The sequence below is a fragment of the Typopeltis vanoorti genome, chromosome 3, assembly GCF_054136105.1.
Source record: "Typopeltis vanoorti isolate ZY-2024b chromosome 3, IOZ_Tvanoo_1.0, whole genome shotgun sequence".
NCBI lineage: Eukaryota > Metazoa > Arthropoda > Arachnida > Uropygi > Thelyphonidae > Typopeltis > Typopeltis vanoorti.
Window position 1 is genome coordinate 59,981,560 of NC_143551.1, and position 22,211 is coordinate 60,003,770.

Below are 22,211 nucleotides of genomic sequence, written 5' to 3' on the forward strand. Positions count from 1 at the left end.
TTCCCAATAATGGTATAATTTTCAAAAGTTCTTTACTTGAATAATCTTGAAATACCATGCGAATAAATACCATTAACTGAGCAATATCAGTGAAGTCGTTTGATTCATCAAATTGTAATGAAAACGCAACACACTGGTGAATGTCTGATGTTAACCTGGCCTGGAAACTTTTCTCTGGCAATTTCTGGGGCCTAGAAGTAGTTTCTCACTAGCGATGTCTCGAACTGAGAAGCTTCTATCTTGAAGCGGGAAACTCCTCTCTCAAGCAATGTGGATCCGGGCAGCCTCTCTGATGGTGACTCTGGACCGGGCAGCCTCCTCTCTGACAGCAATTCTGGAACCAAGACCCCTTCTACTTGCTTCACTCCCTTTTTATTAGGTCTCCTCTGAGACCTCACATGAACTTTGGTGACCCCCAAAGAATCGGTATGAGTCTTTCATCTTAAGTTTCAAGTTGGGCATGCCTTTGGTTCTTCTCCGCTTTCTTTTGATTGTAAGTTGCCGGCCATCGGAAAGTTGTTTGAACTCTTTCTGATTGACTTCGGAGATGTTTACACTTAGAGCCTGCATGCCTTTCTTATACATACAAGTTTCAATAACAATCTTTCTAATGCCGCCATGTACAGCTTTGGTGACAAAAACAATTGCCTTTGTTTTTAACACTAACATATTCTTATTAAAGTGGTATATACAGTTAGCTTCAAAAGAGTTATTTACAAAAACATCTAATACAAACTATACCGAGACAAACAAAGTTTATTTTTTTACAATATTCACATGGGACTTAACCTAAGTAAAAAATCGATGTAATGTGCTTTGCAATATTTAATATTTAAGCTGCAATCGAGTTTTTACACTTTGCTTATAATCGTATTCACTTGGCTCGCAGTTTGACTTCCACTGATCCAAATTAATTCATTTACCTGGATTTATAAGAAAATTACTGATTTGATTGTATTTATTGAGCTTAACATGTTCAATAAATACAATTTATTTGTTTGAAGCATTGCTATATTACCAGGTAGCTATTCATCAAAATTGTTATTAGTAATTCCCTGGCTGTCTTCTAAATCATTTAAAACAGACATTAGTGAAGCATAATATAGATCATAGTATCACTGGCATCTTCATTATGACTGTCAAATTAAAACACACACACGAACTATTCAGCACTCCATCTACATGCTCACATAACAAAATTTTCTCCATCGTTCCTTAAATTGCCTTTTAGAAGTCTTTCTTCTTCTATTTTCTAAAGATTATGTAGCCTGGTCTTCGAATCTAGTTTTAACAAGGTTTTTTTATCAACAGTGCCAATATACTATATGTTGAAAAACTTATGTTTAGGATTAGCAAATAAATTAATAAATCTTGGAAACAAAAAATAAATAAACAATAGCAATACACTTAAAGCGAATTAAAAAATAATACAAAATAACGATGAATAAAATATTATGTTTTCAGTTTTAATTAAATTTGTAAATAAGGAGGAATGCACAAGAGATCGACCAAAAATCGCTCCACGATCGACAGGTTGAAAACCCCTGATATATTTCATGTAGCTTGATATTTGATAAAAGGAAATATTGAAAAGGGAGTTTATTTTTAGCCATGGACAAAAATTGACAGTGGTTTTATTGTAGATGTACTGAAACAGGAGATGCTGGTGCATGTAAATAGTGCTCAAAAAAAAAAAAAATCACAGCAGTCGGTGGAAGTACTAGCAGCTTACATAATCATCACAAAATTAACTTATTAAAAAGAGAGAAAGAAAAAAAATAAATGATACAACTAAAATTACTGATGTTAAGATTGATTTGGATTCTTGGTCAATAGTTACATATTTTAGTAAAACAGCTGATGATTTTTTCTGCTACTGTAGCACTATAAGATAGGACTGGATGGATTCCCCTTTAGTATATTTTGTACATCTGAAGATCTGTGAAAGTTATTAATCACAAAAGGATATAGTGGTATTCCTAAATCTTCAAACAAGAAATATTACTATGGAATGAGCAGACAAAATTAGGAAACAAGTATTCAATGAGACTTTGCAACATAAACTTCAAGCTGAGACATTTGGTTTAACAATTGATAAGTGCACATCTATTATGAACCACATAGATTGATTAATGATCCATTCCTCTCTCTCTCTCTTTCTCATATCACTTTACTTCCATTCACTGATCCTTGAATGGTTAGTGTGTCAGCTAATTTCTGGTACACCACCATCTAACTGTACTGACTTTTCAGTTATCTGACCAGCATATTGAATTTCCACTGCAGCTGGTTATTTGAAGCATTGCTATATTACCAGGTAGCTATTCATCAAAATTGTTATTAGTAATTCCCTGGCTGTCCTCTAAATCATTTAAAACAGACATTAGTGAAACATAGTATAGATCGTAGTATCACGGGCATCTTCATTATGACTGTCAAATTAAAACACGCACACGAACTATTCAGCACTCCATCTACATGCTCACATAACAAAATTTTCTCCATCATTTCTTAAATTGCCTTTTAGAACTCTTTCTTCTTCTATTTCCTAAAGATTATATAGCCTAGTCTTCAAATCTAGTTTTAACAAGGTTTTTTTTTTTATCAACAGTGCCACTGTACTATATGTTGAAAAACTTATGTTTAGGATTAGTAAATAAATAAATAAATCTTGAAAACTAAACATGTAAACAAGGAATGGGTTTTTTATTATTATTATTTACGGCATATCCATGGAGTCTGGAGACCCAAATCAACCATCGTACACACAAATCCTATCATCTCTCTGTCTGTTGAATCTATTCACTGTCAGGGAACTCATAACCAATTTGACAATGCATTCTTCCACTCACTCTCCACAGGGGATGGATATTTAAAAGTAAACTTATGTCTAAGTTCATGAGATATGGTAACCATAATGATGTTCTTGAGTTAGAAATATAATGGAAAGAGTTGAGTAGAAGACAGTTTTATATATATATACTGCAAACAAATTAATCTGAACAAGCTGAATTTTCATCAACTTTTTGGTTTTAGTTCACTATTTTGGTTGGTGCTGCGTGTTTTAACTGTTTATGATGTTTATTAATAGTGTAAACAAATTGACATTCGTATTGCTTTATTCATTTTGTGTAGCTATAAAATGGATGCATCTCCAAGAAAGCATTCAAAAATATGTACTCTTTATCAACACACATCCATGACTCAAAGACAAATTGCCAATGAGTGTAGTGTTGGTTTGGGTACCTTTAATGCAACCTTTTCTCCCAACAGAAAAGGAAAATGTGGGCAAAAAAAGAAACCACACTTACTCAAGATCGTTTGCTAGTTAGGAAAAGCAAAATGAATTCAAGATTCTCTGCTGTAGACTTAAATAGAGACTTGGCAGCTAGTGGGATTAACATTTCTGACATGACAGTCCATCGAAGATTGTTGGAAACAGGGGGCTGCTCACAGACCAAAAAAGAAATAATTCTTGACAAACGCTGTGCAGAAAAAGAGGCTCCAGTGGGCAAAAGTGTACAAACATTGGACTGTTGTGAAGTTGAAGAAGGTCATATTCTCAAATGACAGCAATTTCTTTGTCAAAAGAAAGTGAGTACCCTATGTTCATAAATCAGCGGCTGAGAAGAGTTCCGCCCACCTCAACAAGCTTCTAAACACTTAGCTAAAAAGATGTTCTGGAGTTGTTTTATTATGTCCAGATCACTTGTGCCTGTTAACAGTATGATGAAAAGTGACCAATATAAAAATATTGTAGAAAAGAGTAGTCTCACAGATCCAGAAAGACAAAGACTTCATCTTCCAACAGGGTCTTGCTCTGTGCCACACTTCCAAAAAAAGTGAAAGGGTTCCTCAAAAATCACAACATCCAATTGCTTCAGTGGCCAGGTAATTCTAACATTAACCCAATAGAAAATTTGTAGGCCATGGTGAAAAAGAGACTTGAAAAATTAAATTGTGATACAAAGGATAACTCGATGCAATCCATTATGAAAGTATGATTTCGAGATGCAGAAATAAGAAAAATGTATTCTACATTAGTAGAGTCCATGCCTAAGAAAATTAATGAGCTTATTAGGAACAGAGGAGCACATATAAACTATTAGGTAAAATTAGAGGTTAATTTTTGTATTTATTTTCTTGCAAAATTAAAATTTTCCTCTGCATTGCATGAAAATAGGATATAATTCTGTTTTCTTGTTTATATGTATGTTGACCATACATGTACACACTGATGCTTTTGAATTTTACTACCTTTTGTGTGGGTGTGATATATATAAAATTAAGTCTTCTACGCCAGTAGTGTGTGTGTATCTATCTATATATATATATTATATCATATGTTTTAAATGAGAGATAGTAATACACGTCAATCATAATTCAATTTGTTATTAATGTAGTTCATTACGACTTCAGAAAAGACTTGCAGCAGCTGTTCTCAAGTGTGGATGCAAAAAAGTGTGGCTTGATCCTAATGAAGCAAATGAAATTGCCAATGCCAATTCACGTGAGTGATGTTCAAAATAGATTATGAAAACATCTCTTCCATTCAGTCAATTTTAAATTCAGAAAAATGTGAGGACATTAGAAGCTAATTTATTATGCAGTTCATCTTTAATAGAATTGCTTATAACGAGCATGTAACATTATTTCCATTCCAAGTTCATTACCTCTTAGAATAATATTGGTAATATTAATGGGATTTCATGAGTTTCGATGATTTTGTATTATTTTTTTTGATGACTTATACATGAAATCTAACCTCATACTATTTATGTACGAGAGTTGTTTGAAAAGTTTGGTAAATTTCCAATAGACGGCGACACAATTCATTCATTCATACCAGTATTGGCACGTATCATCTTTTTCATGACCCCGGGCAAAATTTTAGCCACATGCGACATGTAGTTCTCATTTGGCAAACATTTAAAATGACCATGTTGGCATTTTTCATAAAAATAGAGAAAAACAAGTTTCATGCAGTGATAAAACACTTTTATTTGAAGAAGTGGGTGGTCGTGCAGATCAAAGCCGAGTTAAATGCAGTTCATGGGAACTCTGCACCAGCATTAAAGATTATTAATTTTTGGATAAATGAGTTTAAACATGGTCGTAAGTCCTCAAAGATGAAGCGCTCTCCCGGACGCCTGCCTGAGGTCACTACGAAGGAAATGATTGACAAACTCCATGGTATCGTGGAAGACTGCCGAGTGAAAGTGTGTGAGATTGTAGGCATCTCAACTGAATGGGTGTATAATATCCTGCATGAAAAAGCTGTGTGCATGATGGATGACATGATTGTTGACTGTTGATCAAAAATGCATGCGAAAAACATTTCAGCGCAGTGTTTGGTGATGTTTAATTGCAATTCGCAGAATTTTTTGTGTAGATTTCTGACTGTAGAAGAAAACTTGGATCCACCACCACCACCACTACACACCTGAGTCTAAGCAGCAGTCAAAACAATGGACAATGCCTGGTGAAAGAGCACAAAAAAAAAAAAAGCGAAGACTGTTTTGTTAGCTGGGAAGGTGATGGCCAATGTTTTTGGAGTAAGACAATAACAGACGTCTATTATGCGTCGTTATTGGACCGTTTAAAAGAACTGAAAAAAAAAAACGGCCAAGATTGGTGCACAAAAAAGTGCTCTTTCATCAAGACAGTGCACCGCCCACACATTGGCCATTGCAATGCCAAAATTGCATGATTGAGGTTCGAATTGGTTCCACATCCACCATATTCTCCAGACGTGGCTCAACCGGAAGAAATTTCTTTGAATGAGGATGTCATCAAGGCTGCCAATGACTATTTTGCACAATTTGACAAATCCTGCTTTTTAGATGAGATTAAAAAATTGGAAACTTAATGGACCAAACGTGTAGACCCCGATGGAGACTATGTTGAGAAATAAAGGTGATTTTTTTCCAAAAAATAAATGTGTTTAACTTATTTTTTTACCAAGCTTTTCAAACAACCCTCATAGTTTCCAAGAAATTATGTTCCTATATAATCGTTTACCCAAGTATAAACAACCAGTATTTGCTCTAGTACCTTCATGATTTAGCTATAGTAATCCATAACACAAAGTACACATCCTTTTGGAGGTATATATTGCTATGTATGATGGGAAAGATTGTTACCCAGGCTGGTTTTGACCTGTATCGAGGTCTCATCAGTGGAAGCCAGACCCAGGAAGTTACCAAGATAGATTAATGCATAACTCATATATTTCCCCATGTATAAGTTGTAAAAATGGTGTATCATCTTATTATTAAAATATTCTACATCAAAGATAGTTATAGAAAGTTTTTTTTTTCCTCACTTGTAACTTTAATTTACTTTGTAACCCAGTGGAGAAAAACTTTCTACAATAATAAAATTTTTCAAAACCTGTCTTTTTTTTTCTCCCTCTCATAGTGAATCAACTCTAGAATTACAAAAATTCATCATTGATTTCCTGATATGTACCCTCAAGGGTACATATCAGGAAATGTCACAGAATGACAGCACTACATAATTAAGTTTACATTACTAATCTATTGTCAGCAATTTTCCTCCAAATTAGTGTATAATTCGTTAGCATTTTGGTATCATCATAAATATTTCTGACTGATCTAGATTGATTGACTACATCAATCAATCTAGATCTTGGTTTTTCTTCTGGATCTTTATCGTACACATCTTGACAACAAATACTTGTTGTGATAACCTGTCCTGTTTTTTCTGAGTGACTCTTTGCTCACATATTCTCTAATACCAACAGTGTCATGTTCTTTAATATCTTCATTTTTAATATGATTCTGCCATTAATGTCATCTGTTTTCCTTTAATTGTTTCTGTGCTTTATTTCTAGCCAAACTATCAGATACAAAAGTTAAAATTGTTTTGAACATTGACTGTCTTGTATAGTGGTTTAGCATTTTACTTGTGTTCTGTAGGTTTTCTGTTGAGAATGCAATATGATAAATTTAGTTTAATCCTTTATCCCAGTGAGAGCAAACAAAGTTTGTGCCTGAAAATATCTTCAGGACTGAATATAGTGTTGTACTATCTTACCTGGGTAAGTAGTACAACACCAGGCAACTCGTAGCAAAGGTGGAGCAAGCTACCAACACTTCTATCCCAGTATCTCCCATAATGCAAAACATATCTCCTTGTGGATGTGTATATATACTGTTATGCATTAAGGGATTGGCCACTACCCAGACTAGTTTCGACCTTTATTGAGGTCTTTTCAGTGGGAGCCAGGCCCAGAATGCAGTTGAAATTTTCCATTTTCCTACCTATTCTCCTAGTTTTGGTCTTTTCATTGATCATTTTTATGCTGAATATGTTAAAACTATTATTCAGTTTAGTAAAAAATCCTGGTGACATGCACTGGATTTCTTTAGAAGTATATCATCTGCATGAAGCAAAAGAATTAAGTTTAACATCTCGGATTCTGATATCAGATTTGATGCCACTTTCTTTGATAATGTGATTCACATAGCGATGAATAAGAGTGGAGTTGTCTTACACCTGATTTTAGACCAAACTATCTTCCTTCAATTCTAACTGTTCACTTATAACTTAGAAACTATGTATTTCTCTGTATAACATGCCCCGTATAACCATAATTTAAAAATAGTTTAAAAAGATTTTTCTTGGCACCTATTCATATGCTTTTTCCATATCAACACAACTCAAGTATCTTGTTATATTTTTTGACTATTTGTCATAAAGTGAAAATCTGATTCTTATGGCCACTATATTGCCTGAACCCAGATTGTTCTTCTCCATGTTTCTCTTCTACATTTGTTAGTCTCTTCACAAGTATTCTTTCATGAATTTTACCTGGAACACATTATCAGATTCCTGACATGTATCCTGAAGGGGAGTGTACAGGATATTATATTTACTCGAATATAACTCTCACTTTTTTTCTCTCCAAAATTAAAGTTAAAAAATCGTGATGCGAGATATATGCTATGCGGAGATTTTCGGAAACTAGTTTTTCAGGAAAAAATTAAATCGCCATTTATAATTAAATCCTCAGTATTCATTATAATTTATAATTGCTTACATTATTTATGAAATGAATGCATTTAAATTTTAATTATCAACGTTAGTTACATGCCGGCCGCTCACCTTCATCAAGCAATATATTTGAATATTTAGCAATAATGCTTCTGTAATTAAATTAAAATGTAATTTGTAATTAAATTAAAACAGTTTCATTATTACTTGTCCTTTTATCATTTCAGAATCGTAAGATCACCATGATTTTAAAAAAAAATTAAAATGGGTCTGACTTACCAAGAATCGGCTATTCTCTATTGCTACTTCTGGTCTTGAGAGCGCTTTTCTTCTGTGATTGTCAAGGTAATCTACCCAAATAACGTCATCTTTGCTCCAATCGAAGGCATTAGAAATGCCGGTTTTTAAAAAACTCTCGGCAGTTATTTCTTGCGAAATCATGTCCCAAACTCTCAAAATCCAGTTACACAACAGTTCTAATGATCGTCTCTTAATCTTCCTTGCCAGATTCAGGTCATAGCTGCCGACTGCCATCCACTTCATGCAGAATTTTCGTACATAGTGCCCAATACATCCAAAGGCTGTAGACAAGGTGTAAGACTACCAGGAATAATGGCCACATTGGTCTTCACGTCCAAAAGTTGGTTTGCATTTCAGGGTAAGATCTCTATGCATATGATTAGTGCATTATTGACAGAAGATCGTGCAACTCAACAACAAAGCACATAAAAACTTTTCGAGTAAATATGGTACTATCATACCGTATTTACTCGAAAAGTTGCATCATTACTAACTTTCTATCGACAGTTGTCCCTCAAATGAATCTCTTATCTGTCAAGACTCCAATATTCTCAGATCTTGTATTTTTGTCTTCTAAAGCATTTTTTACTGTATCATTCCTAGATTTTGTCTTTCTTTGGGTCTTTTATCCTGGTAAAGGAACAATGCAACACTTTCTGTAATTTTCACATAGTTTGGGACCCTGAGAGCTCTACTCCTGTCATGTAAAATTCACAGCATACCTCCCTACTGAGTCAGTATTTTCTTCAGAATTTGCCATTGAGAATCCAAGGTTTGGTTTCACATACTTTCATTCTTCTTGAATAATGTTTGTATACAGGCAGTCCCCAGATTATGAACGAGATACGTTCCTGAGAACGTCTTTAAGTTGCATTTGTATGTAACTTGGATCCCTGATGAAAAGCACATGTATGGTGTTAGATCTTGAATGATGGTTCTATCAAGAATAGAACTGCTCCATTCAAGATTTAACAAGAACAACCATATCAAGCAAAAGCACACTTGTATTCTTGGCAAAGCAGACATAATATGTAAAAATGCAGACGTTAACTTTGCTTAAGAAGGGAATTAAAATATAAAGGAAGAAATTGAATCCTAAATTAAAATGAAATTGAAGAAGGAAATAAGTATTAGATTGTACTATGTTTCAAGTATTGTCTAAAATAGATGGAAATCTTAAACTTTCAAAAGCACCAATATTAAACTATGCCATGTATAAAATCGCGTATTGTCGTGCGAACGAAAGTACAAAGGTTGCTGTGTGACCACCAAAGATGACATAATGAACGATGAGTAGGCATTCATGGAAGGCGCTTGAATTTCACATTCCCTGAAGAGAGCAATCCTCGTTCAGCAAGGAGGTGACAGCCAATTGGAAGGCGTCATAGACAAGCTTGGAGTACGGAAGAGGGCGCCATAGAAGAGTTTAAAAACGAACTCACGGGGGTGGACTCTCTCTTAGTTCCTTCTACGTTTCTGGTTTTCTGGGGGGCATACGTGACTGTGGTGTTCCCCAGTCGCGTATGCCCCCCCCTTCCACATGGGTTACAGGCTCGTTATTCCGAGGCGGGTCAGCGCACGGCTGATATCTGATAAGATGGGAGGGTGGCAGTGAGTTTATGGTTCGTAATTCTGAAGCAGGTCAGCACAGCTGATATCTGTTCCAACTGGCATGCCATTGTTGAAATGGCATGCCAGTTGGAACAACTTGAAAAAAAAAAAACGTTTTTATGTATCGATTATGTGAGGCAATTTGTACCTGTAATTTCCAGTTTGTTTAAATAATTCAATGTTTATTAGTATTATTTTCCTTTATAAATACCTGAAGAAGGCTGCTATATGCCGAAACTAGTAGTATTTATCATTAAAATCTTTATATGTTATCTCGGTCTTATAGTCATTAAATCTATATTTTTTTCAAATGTATAACAACCGAGTAAAAGCTGATCATCACATCTATAGCCTAAATGACGAGGCGTCTCTAATGAACATACAAAGGAATTTTAAAATATCATTGAAGAAAATAGGATTGAAAATAAACAGGTTACTGTTCCTCAAACGTTGTAAGTTCCATACAGTTTTTCCCAATTTCATCTCTTTTAAAGAAAAGATAACAACGGAACACGCTAAAAGAATCTATCTTAAAGCTAAGATGGATCTCTTCAGCGAAAGAATTACAGACACAAAACATTGTTTAGCTTTTTTGTTCAGCACTAAAAGATCTTTAACTCAAAAACTTGAAGAAATTATGGATAATGTTAACTTACATGATTTTATCATTAACAGTGAAGCACAAGCCACACGAATGCAAAACAAGAATAAATATACTCTTATCAAGAAATTTAATAATCTAATAAGGACACAAAACAGATCTGGTCATAGTGATGCCCGTATTAATCCTGAAAAGGTTGTCGTGAACAAATCTTCTCATATGTTAACGGATGCAGAAACGGATATTCTTAGCAAAGGTCTCAATTTTATTCCCTCACCAAAATTTATCCCTAAAGAATCTCTTCCTACAAAAATAGAAAAGGCAAGTTCACTCATTCCTAATCATTTGGCGAAACTTCTTCGTATTGAATCGATTTTCATTATAAATAATGCCAAACCTCCAACAGATAATATTTCAGTGGCTGAAAGAAAAGCCCTAAAAAATCTAAAACAGAACAGTAACATTATTATTTTACCTGCAGATAAAGGCAACTCTATGGTCATCCTCAACTCTGAAGATTACCACAACAAAATGCTTCAATTACTTGAAGATAGTTCAATATATTAAATTCTTCAGGAAGATCCTACAAGAGAATTACAAAACCGTACAAACAACTTGTTAAAGACTGCGAGTGAACTTCCTCATAATATTCGCCTCTCATTACGCTCTCTACATCCTCTCATCCCACGCATCTATGGAGTTCCAAAAATTCATAAAGAAAACATCCCTCTTCGCCCAATTGTGGAAGGAACTGATTCACCTACATATAAACTTTCAAAATATTTAGCAAAGTACCTCAAGTGTTTCTCCAATAAATCTTCATCTTTCATCAAAAACACCACGGATTTTGTTTCTCATATTAAAGATATTCCCATCGATGAAAATGACATTCTAGCTAGTTTTGACATTATATCTTTATTTACTAACGTTCCTACGGACGAGGTACTTACATTACTACAGGACAAATTATCTAAAAAAATGTTCACTTTATTAAAGCATTGCATTCATTCTGGTTACTTCAGATATCAGGACTCCATTTACCAACAAAAACAAGGCCTGGCAATGAGCAACCCTTTGTCCCCAGTGCTAGCTAACATCTTCCTTGAAGATTTTGAAAAGAAAGCCATATCTTCATTCTCATTTAAACCAAAAGTTTGGAAAAGATATGTTGATGATATATTCATTATTTGGAATCACGGGCACACATCTCTCACAGATTTTCTTCGTCATCTAAACATCCAACATCCTAATATAAAATTTACTGCTGATCTAGAAAATAATAACTCCTTACCTTTCTTGGATGTTATGCTTACACGATGCTCTGAAAGATTAAAAATCTCTATGTACAGAAAACCTACGCATACCAATAGATATCTGCATAATCTTTCTCATCATTTTCCACCACAAAAACTTGGAATTATATCTACCTTAAGACACAGAGCACGTTCGCTCTTAAATGAACAAGATGAACTACAAAAAGAAATGAATCACCTCACTCTTATTTTTAAACAAAATGGATACTCTGAAAAAACAATTAAGAAATTTCTTCTGAATCCTCCTAGGCAGTGCACAACAGAGACTATTAATTTTAAAGGTAGCATTTCCATTCCATACATTAGCACAGTCTCTAAGAAAATAGCTAAAGTCCTTAAAAAATATAATATCAGGACCTTCTTCACCACACTTCCAAAAATCCATTCTCTAATCAGCCATCCAAAACCTACTCATCACAACCTTAAGTACCCTGGAGTATATAAATTGTGGTGCGATTGCAATATCCCATACTTTGGTCAAACTAACAAATCTATTGAACAACGAATAGAAGAGCATAAGAGAGACATCTCTTACAAAAGATCTCATGCAACTGCGTTATCCAGTCATGTTCTTTTTTCAAATAATCCTAATGATGACCAACGAAGCCACTCTGTCTGCTGGAATAGATCAGAAAATATCTTTCGCTGTGATGATGAGTTTGAAAGGAAAATCGTAGAATCAAGGGAAATCCTATTGAACCTGGTCCACTTAAACAACAATTTAAGTTATAACATCCCAGATAGCCATGCTGCAGTTATTCAATATTGGCGTTCACGTGAACCTGCACGCACAATTGCAACAAACAATGGCACGCCAGTTGGAACAACTTGAAAAAATACAACGTTTTTATGTATCGATTATGTGAGGCAATTTGTACCTGTAATTTCCAGTTTGTTTAAATAATTCAATGTTTATTAGTATTCTTTTCCTTTATAAATAGCTGAAGAAGGCTGCTATATGCCGAAACTAGTAGTATTTATCATTAAAATCTTTATATGATAATTCGGTCTTATAGTCATTAAATCTATATTTTTTTTCAAATATATATATATATATATCAGAATCACAACAGAAACCAGACCTGCACACAATTGTCCAAGTTAGGTCTTAATCAAGGCCTTGTAAAGAGGCATGCGAACATTCGTTTCAGCATTGCAATTATCTTTTGAGTTGCATTTGCAATCTTTGCCACATGGCTCCTGAACTTTAACTTCTTATCTACCAACCATCCAAGATACCTAGTCTCATCAGTTTATTCTGACCTAAACCCACCAATATAATACAACATTGAATATCTAATCACGCTGAAGTGAATGACTTTACATTAACTGACACCCATTTTCTCATGCCCGCAATTCCAGCGTATTCAAATCATTCTGCAAGCACTGCATGTCAACGGCATTTCTGATTACCCTACCTATTTTTGCATCATCAGCAAATAGCTGTATGTCGCTTGTCAAATCCTTCCCAATATCATTAATGTACAGATTGAATAACAGTGAACCAAACACTGAACCGTGTGATACACCACTAGTTACCGTAAATCTTGCTGACTCACATCCTCTGTATAACACATTTTGATATCTGTCAGTCAGCCATCATCTTATCCATGCTAATATTCTATAACTAACCCAAACCCATTTCCTCCAATTTATGCAACAGTCTATCATAGTGTATCCTTCCCTTATCTAGTTCAGTGGTAACATTATTATAGAATGTGAGCAAGTTGCTAAAATATGACCTTCCCTTAGTAAACCTATGTTGTTCATTATAAATTAGAGATTCATTGTCAACCCATTTCTGAATACGAACCGTAACCAGTTTTTCCAAAATCTTCACCACTACTTCTGAGATGCTAATTGGTCGATAGTTGGATACATCGGTCATGCACCACCCTTGTGCAATGGAATTACCATACATTCCTGTGGAATCTTTGACAGCCTAGTCAAAGGAATGACCAGTTCATCTTAACACTTTTAGCACAAGTGCTGATATCCCATCAGTCCCTATTGCTGAATTTTTATTCAATTTGTGCAACAGCTCTAACACCTTGTCCTCGTACACCTCTGTTTCTTCATCTAGTGAAGAGGTAATAGTGAGCTCAATATTGCATGCACCAGGTTGATAGCGACGTTTAACAAAATGGGCACTCATTAACTGAACAACCTCTTCTGCACCTGTAACCCTCATGCTATCTGGATTTAGAAGAATTATTCTTTCATATTCATTCTTTCTTTTAATTGCAGCATATCAATAGAATTCTTGTGGGTCATCTTAACATGCAGAGCCATTGTCTTTTCATATTCAGACTTTGCTTTCTGTACAATAGTTGTAAATATTCTGGCCTGCTGCTTATAATGTTCATAATGGACGTCATCCTTATGTACACGGCATTCCTTCCACTTTGTCCCTTTTTTAACAAATGTCTTGCTTAATAAGATTACACATCCATTTGGCCCCTACCTTATTTATTCTCTGAACTCTTGGGGCATATACTGATATCACATCATTTAAGTATTGTTTAAATGCTTCCCATGCACTGCTGATATTCTTTACATCCAGCAACCGATCCCATTCCACTGAACTCAGTATACTCCTCGGTTGGTCATAATTTCCTGCTTTGTAGTTAAGCATGTAACCTTTCCTGAATGGAACATTCATAAACTTTGTCACTTCCAAAGCGAGTACAGCATAATCACTGTCACCAACCAGAGGCAGAATAGTTACGTCTTCAACTGAAACGTCCTCTGACACTATAATCAAATCTAACACTCTTTGCCTTCAAGTTCCTTCTGTCACCTGCTGCTTGAAGAAGTTGTCCTACAACAGCTCAATAAATGTATTTTCATTCTTCTCATGAGATTCTACTGCTACCCAATCAGTATTCGGATGATTAAAGTCTCCCATTATGGTTACTCCTTTCGCGCTCATCTATTTTCTATTTGCTGATGCATTTCTTCATCTCTGATCCACCAGGTCTGTAACAACACCCGGCTATGTAATTGATCTTGTAATTCTGTGATAATAATAACAATACCCTACTGTAATAATAAGTTACAGAAGCTATTGTACTCTATCTTTTAGTTCAAATTCAAACAAACAACATAAAAAACAAACTCATACAAAAAGTTTAGATAGGAGAAATTTCAAAAAAGAATATTAAAGGTTGCATCAATATCTTTCTTATTGGAAGAGGCATTTCTGAGGCAAGAAGGTAGGCTAACATTAATTAGAAGATGATGGAGATAGTGCTAAAGAATGAGGATTTGATTCTATTTCTGGAGGCGGGGAACTTAACACTGAAGTCGGTTTCTTGAAAAAGGTATCTAGGGTTGTTTGCACAGCTTTTTTTTTTTTTTCTTTCATCATAAATGGCCTTGTAGCAGCTAATGTTCTCACTAACTGCATGGTAAACTGCAGAATGTTAGGATCTTGCTCCTCAAGCTTAGCAAATCCTGCTTCAATGAGTTGAAAGGCTTTAGGTAATTCTTTTGTTGTAAAATTTCTTGGCTCTGAATCTTCTGATTCTTCGTACTCTTGTTTTTCTATCAGCTGCTTCTATCCCCATAAGGTCTTCATTGTTTAATTCTTGTGAATGGGACTTTGGTAAATCAATGACATCATTTTCATTGATGTCCAATTGCAGTGCATTGCCACTATCCATCACAACTTTTCTGGCTTCGGTGGTGTCTTCTGTGAAGACACGAAGATCTCATAGAATTGAAGGCACAATTTGTTCCACACTCCGTTAATTGTTGATTGCTTCACTTCCTCCCAAGAATCAGCAGTGTTTTTGACGGCATCATGGATGTTATTTTTTCAGAACTCTCTCAAGGTCACATCATCTTCTGTAGTCCTGAATGCTTGCCGTAAGTGATAAGCCTTAAATGCAGAAATGTCTTCCTGGTCCATTAGCTGTAATAACAATGTAGTGTTGGGTGGTAAAAATACAACCTTTACATTAGGGTGAAGGTCATCTAAAGATGTTGGATGTCCAGGAGCATTGTCCAGCACAGGCAGAGGTTTCTTTTACAAACAATAACGTTCCACAGCAGAAATAAAACAGTTCAAGAACCAATCTTCAAACGTAGCAAGTGTGACCCATGCTCTTAAATTTGACTTCCAATTAATGGGAATAGCTGCTTTAATAATGTGATGAAGTGTGGGTTTGTTTACATGCACAAAAGAAACTAGTTTCCGAATTATTAATTTAATTATCCTTAAGGGGAGCCTTGGGAGTCCTTTTGTAAGTATGGAATGCCATAAGTCGGGTCGTCTGTAACCCGGGGACTGCCTGTAATTGAATCTGCAGACACATCTTTATGTGGAAACATGGTGGTATAGTAATACACCCACACTTTAGAGAGCTGTCATTGGCTTTGTGCCAAGAAGAGTCAATTCATGTTGCAGGGGAGAAAGAAATAAGGCGATGTACGAATTGGTCAGTAACTTGTGAAATCCCCTGTTTTATACATAAAATTTTCCAAACTATTATACAAGCAAAATAGTTACCACTTTAAAAACTACAATGATAATAAAAGAGAAGTTAATTTTCCGACGTGTAATAATAAACACTCATCCCACAATATGGATTGATTACCCTATTATCAGAATGGATTCTCCATGTGCAGAAGTGTTGAAGGGTCTCGTATCTGTGGGCATACTGTATTGATGACTAGTCCCAAACAGAAATCCAGCAGGCACTTATTATTATTGTTATTTGAAATCTATTTCAAAAATGAAGATATAAAAAATAAATCTTGATGTTAATATTCAAGAATATTTAAGCAGAACTAATCTACTATGGTATGATCTCCTTAAACAGAATGGTATGAACAAAACAAGTATTTATATCAGCTAGTATTTGGCAGAAAAGAAGTTCCAGGAGTTCAAGATATAGGTGGGCGATACACCTAGTGCTTTAAAAGAGCAAATTTTAAGAGGTGATTATATCAAAAAAAAATCCTCACATCCATTAGATCAAATTAGAGAAAGTTGCTGATTAGAAACTGGTCCCAAAATCTTAATTGTGTTATTCTCATAATAAAAGACTAATATGTTTGTTGATAATTTGCTCAGTCAGGCAGATCTGGGATATAAAGTGTCAGGAGTTGAGCAGGAGAGAAATAATGTTTTGAATGGAAAAAAAAAAAGTTTTCTGGAAACTGTGGAGACTATGCATGGGATGTGTTTCTACTAGGATAAGCTTGATGTGAAAGTTTACTCAGAAAAGATAAACATCGGGTTAGAGAGAAACATTATCAGAAGTATGAGGGGAGTGAAGCAAGATCTTTCTTTCTTTGAAATAGAACAGGACTGTGGTTTGATAGCATTGGTATTCATCAGATTATCTTCATACTCTGAATTATATGAGTACTATGTGGTTTTTCAAGGAAAGATGGTACTTTATTTCAAAACTATAGACGGAATTTCAGGTTTTTGGTGTGTAGAAGCAAGAGCACACAAGGAAGAAATCGGAGCCCTGGGGTGCTCCAAAAATGATGGAATCCACTGCAACATACATTGAACAACCAGAGAGAAGATAACATTTTAGACACAAATGGCAAGAGAAAGACCATAAGATGGTTTAAAAAAAGAAGTGGGGGACGGGGTCTGTGCCAGGCACAATTAACTATCTTGGAAATATCAAGAGCAATCATCACATAAGTTTCTCCAAAATTTTCCTGTGTTCAGAGGTAAGTAATGTTAGCAAGGAGTTGGAAGATGAGATTGGCAGAATCTGTGTTGAGAGAGACCTCCAGGGAGTCAGAGACTCATCGAAGGAGGCCACATACTACACATATTTATTTGGGGCTATATATTTAGGGCACTTAAGGATAACTGGGTGAAGATCTCCACATAGACTTTTGGGGAATGCAGAGAACTGACCTTAACTAATGAGTCTCTGTCTATACAAGAGTTGTAAGAAAACTAACAGCAGTAGATCTGTCTTGTCTCTGGCTGATGTCACCATGTGAGCATAAAGGTTTTAGTTAATAAATATTATTATTTTTGGTTGATAGGCGGAGGAGGGGAGATATGATTGAGACATTCAAATTACTGAAGGGTTTCTATAAAATTAATTCAGAAGATATTTTTGAGAACAGGGCTGGTTGTGGGAGGACTAGGGGACATCCATGGAAACTGGGCAAAAGTGTGGTTAGTAAAGGTGTTAGAGCTGGGTTCTTTACTTTTAGAGTAGTGAATGAGTGGAATGCGCTCCCTGAGTCTGTGGTGGATGCTGTGACAGTGAATGAGTTTAAGGCGAGGTATGATAGATACTGTATGAATGTCGAATAGTTGTGATGAAAATGATTTGGGGCCTCCCTCGATGAGTCTAATGACTCCCTGGAGTTGCCCGTAATAATAACAATAATAATAATAATAATAATTATTTGTTTTGTTATTAAAATTCTGATCACCAGTTGCATTTTGTAAAAATAGGTTGCCAATGGTATCTTAGATTTTTACTGTGATCTAAGTACATAAGCAAGATCCTAGGTTTATGTAATTCGCTATTTAGTCTCAAAATTCAATTTTAACTTCAACAATAATTAAATAACTATAATCTTTTACACCTTTGGTTACAAAAAAAAAAAAAAAAAAAAAAAAAAAAAAATTAATCATTGTCATCAAGTTCCAGATATGTACTCTCAGGAGATGTACAGTATAATTATGATTTATTTATTTATTTATTCATATGGAGTTTCCTCCCTTTTCTCTCCCGTCCCTATTGGAGCAAGCTGAGCCCCCTCATGGGGGGGGGTAAGTGTTTATGGCTGTAGATCCGTGTGTTCAGAGAGCCAGTTTGCCTGCTTGTGGGATGAAAAACCTCAGATAAACGGGGGGGGGGGGGGGGGGAACCCTGCTGTCCATGCCCAAGACTAGCTAATTTGGCTATGGCTGAGGAAGATCCTTAAGCTCCTCACGTCAGCGACGGGAATCGAACCCAGGACACTCCTTCCCCAGGCATATAATTATGATGGTACTACATGAAAGAGTTACACCATTACTAACTTCTGATCAACAATATTCCTCTAAATGAATCTGTTATCTCTCAAGACTCCAACATTATCAGATCTTATATTTCTGTATTTAGGGCACTTAAGGATAACTGGGTGAAGATCTCCACATAGACTTTTGGGGAATGCAGAGAACTGACCGGGATTTCTGACCTAATGTCCAATCCTTATCTTCTCATGGTGCACCCTATTGGGTATATACCTGGACAATGAGCTGGCAATTTGACATTTAGCCAAAATACTTGTATTCTTAACAAGACCAACATTGTTTTTGTCAGCAGCAAATACAAGATGTTATATTCAGGCAATTACAATCAAAGAAAAGAAGGAATAGCTATAATATTAAACACTAAATATGAGGATAATCATCTTGAATGGTAGGCAATATCAAGTAGAATGATGTGGGTTAATATCAGAATGGAGAACTGGACAATGAGACTTATTTGAGCTTATGGTGCCATAGAAGGTTCTACTAAGAAAGAAGTAGAAGAATTTTTCAAGGTATTAGAGAAGGCAGCTGACAATAAATAAGGAAAAGTTGGTCTTTGTTGGAGATCTAAACAGCAGAGTAGGAAATTATTGTCAGATATATAACAATGTTTTGGAAAATTTGGAGAAAAGAGCAAAGCTAATAATTTTTATCAGCTCATGTATTGAGCTATATGCTCAGGACATGGACTGGTTATTACTAACACCATAAAAATGTGCACAAATTCACATGGAGAGAAAAAGCAATAATGAATAAGAAAAAGTCTCATTGACTGTTATTATCAACAGTGATGTTTTCCCATGGAATCAGGACACAAGAGTATACACAGGATTTGAAATAGGAACTGATCACCATTTAGCGTTGAGCAGGATAAAATTGAATTTCATATTGAAAAGAAGGATGTGTAAGAAAGTATTGAAACAAATCAAGGTTGAACAGCTATCAAAAATAAACTGTAGACGCAAATACACAGTTAGTCAGCTGTAAGAAAGCAAAGTACTGTGTAAAACTAGCTAAACTAAGTCAGGGGAAGACTTTGGTAATGAACATACAAAATAAATATCGGGAAGGTGGTAAAATATTATGGAGGCTGTTGAAAAAGCTCAGAAATAAAGGAAAGATTACTGTAAAAGGAATTAGACATGATAAAGGTGAGATAAAAACTGAGGATATTCTAGATGTCTGCAGTAATTACTTTGAAAGACTGTTAAATGAAACAAGCAGTGTCAGCATGGTGGTAGAAAATTCACAACAGGAATGTATATGCGTACTTGAAGTAGAACAAGTTATTGAAAACCTAAAATGTGGAAAGGCAGCTGGAGTAGATGAAATGCTCAAATATGGAGGTATAAACGTTTTACAGCAGCTACATTGCATAATTCAGAAGGTTTAGTTGGAGGATGGAATTCTGGATGACTGGAACTGAGCTTTCATAGTATTATTATCATGTGACACCTCCAGGGAGTCCAAAGACCCATCGAGTGAGAGTGTGCCGACAGCATCGAACAATTTTCCCCTTCCAACTACTAACCACGCTCAAACTTGCTTAACTTTTTTGTTGAGCCATTAGTAGCAGAGGCTCTACCAGTCAACCAACCTTTGCTGACAACCCATCTATAAAAAGGGAACCTGAATGTGAGAATTACAGAGGTAAGATTTATGCAAGTATACTTTAGAAACGGCTAAGAACAATTGTGGAAGGAAAGCTTCATGAAGAACAAGCTGAATTTAAGCTAAATAGAGGTTGTAAGGATCAGATTTTCACTTTAAGACAAATAGTTCAGAAATCAGGGGAATATATTGAGGGCCTGTATATAAGTTTTGCAGATCTGGATAAGGCATATGTCATGGTGCCAAGAGGAAAGCTCTTCAGAATGCTGCAGTTATATTCATATTGCTCAGTATAATGTGACAATATATCAAGCAGTATGCAGACGATGATACCTAGACAAGTCTCTGGGATTCTCTGACTAAATTAAATATCTGCTGTAATAGATTTGATATGAAAATCAGCAGAATATAGAAAATAGGCAGAAACATTGAAAGCATCAGCTGTATCCTGAATGGAGAATATATGGAACAAGTAAAACATTTAAGCTATTTAGGCACAATTTGTAGAAGAGGACAAATTAAATTTGGAAATAGGCATCAGAATTAGCAAAGCTGGCATAGTAGGAAAGTCTCATTGTCCAGTTCCCCATTCTGATATTAGCCCATATCATTCTACTTGATATTGCCTGCCATTGAAGATTATACTCATATTTTAGTGTTGAATACTATAGTTATTCCTTCTTTTCTCCAATTGTTATTGCCTGAATATAACATCCTGTATTTGTTGCTGACAAAAACAACAGGCCTTCTTTCACTGAGCAGTGCCCCAGCCAACATGAAATTCCATTATATTGTACCAGTATTTTACCTTTTATCTGGCTTATTTTGTATTTGTTGCTTAGAAAGATCTCACCTGTTTTATCTTCTTTGTATCACTCACATCTATTATGTCAATCTGGTACTTATCGATTTCTTCTGTTAGTTCCATCTCTTTTCCATTGATTCTTCATATGTTGAATCTTGGACTCTAGTGATGTTGAGTTGGGATGTGTTCTGGGAATAGTTCCAGTAGCTGACTTTGCACTGTTTGCCCTAGTTCCCTGATGAAAACAGGAGGGGGGGGGATTTGTTTAGCTGGGTTATGCCCCAGCTAGCATGAAAATCTGCGAATGCTTAAGGGTCAAAGCTGTGTAACTGGAAGGAGATCTCCATGTAGCCTTTTAAGAAATACATAGAACTGATCAGGGCTTCTTACCTAATGTCCAATCCTCACCTTCTTGTGGTGCACTTTATTAGGTATCTACCCATATACTGAACAAATGAGGATGGACTGGCAATTTGGGATTTAGCTGACCAAATTGTATTATTATTGGCTTAAACCACAATGTACAACATTACAAAAAAAAGAATAGTTTAATAATACCAAAATAAGTTAAAAGAAATTTACAGTTTAGCTAATTCTCTTTTTACATGATTTCGAAATAACACAGTTTAGAAAACAAAAGCACTTCTATTTCTACACTGTATATTTTGATTTAACACAGTTCAAATGGTGCTTATTTTTAAAATTTCTGTTTGAATTCAGTTCTGCTAGAAAGGGTATTTCCATTATAATTATGTTTACACATATTGTGTTTTGTTCATGTAATAGAATTATACAGGTATGTGTTAAATTTTGAAGTTTTGCATGCATAATATCAAATTAGTAAAATTAATTATTGATTCTTTTCAGATATTTTCATAACATTACCCCATTAATCACGATGTCAGATAATTCAGTTAGACAGAAGAAAAAAATGAACAG

The 22,211-nt window shown here is 35.2% G+C and overlaps 1 protein-coding gene across 1 annotated transcript in view; it reads left to right on the forward strand.

Moving 5' to 3' along the window:
* Positions 1-22,211, forward strand: part of LOC150108186 (large ribosomal subunit protein eL19-like) — a 91,259-nt gene that overhangs the window by 24,175 nt on the left and 44,873 nt on the right. Inside the window, exon 2 of the mRNA XM_090415641.1 lies at positions 4,404-4,510. Within this exon, the coding sequence (XP_090271767.1) occupies positions 4,404-4,510 (107 nt within the window). The remainder of the gene's footprint in view (positions 1-4,403; positions 4,511-22,211) is intronic.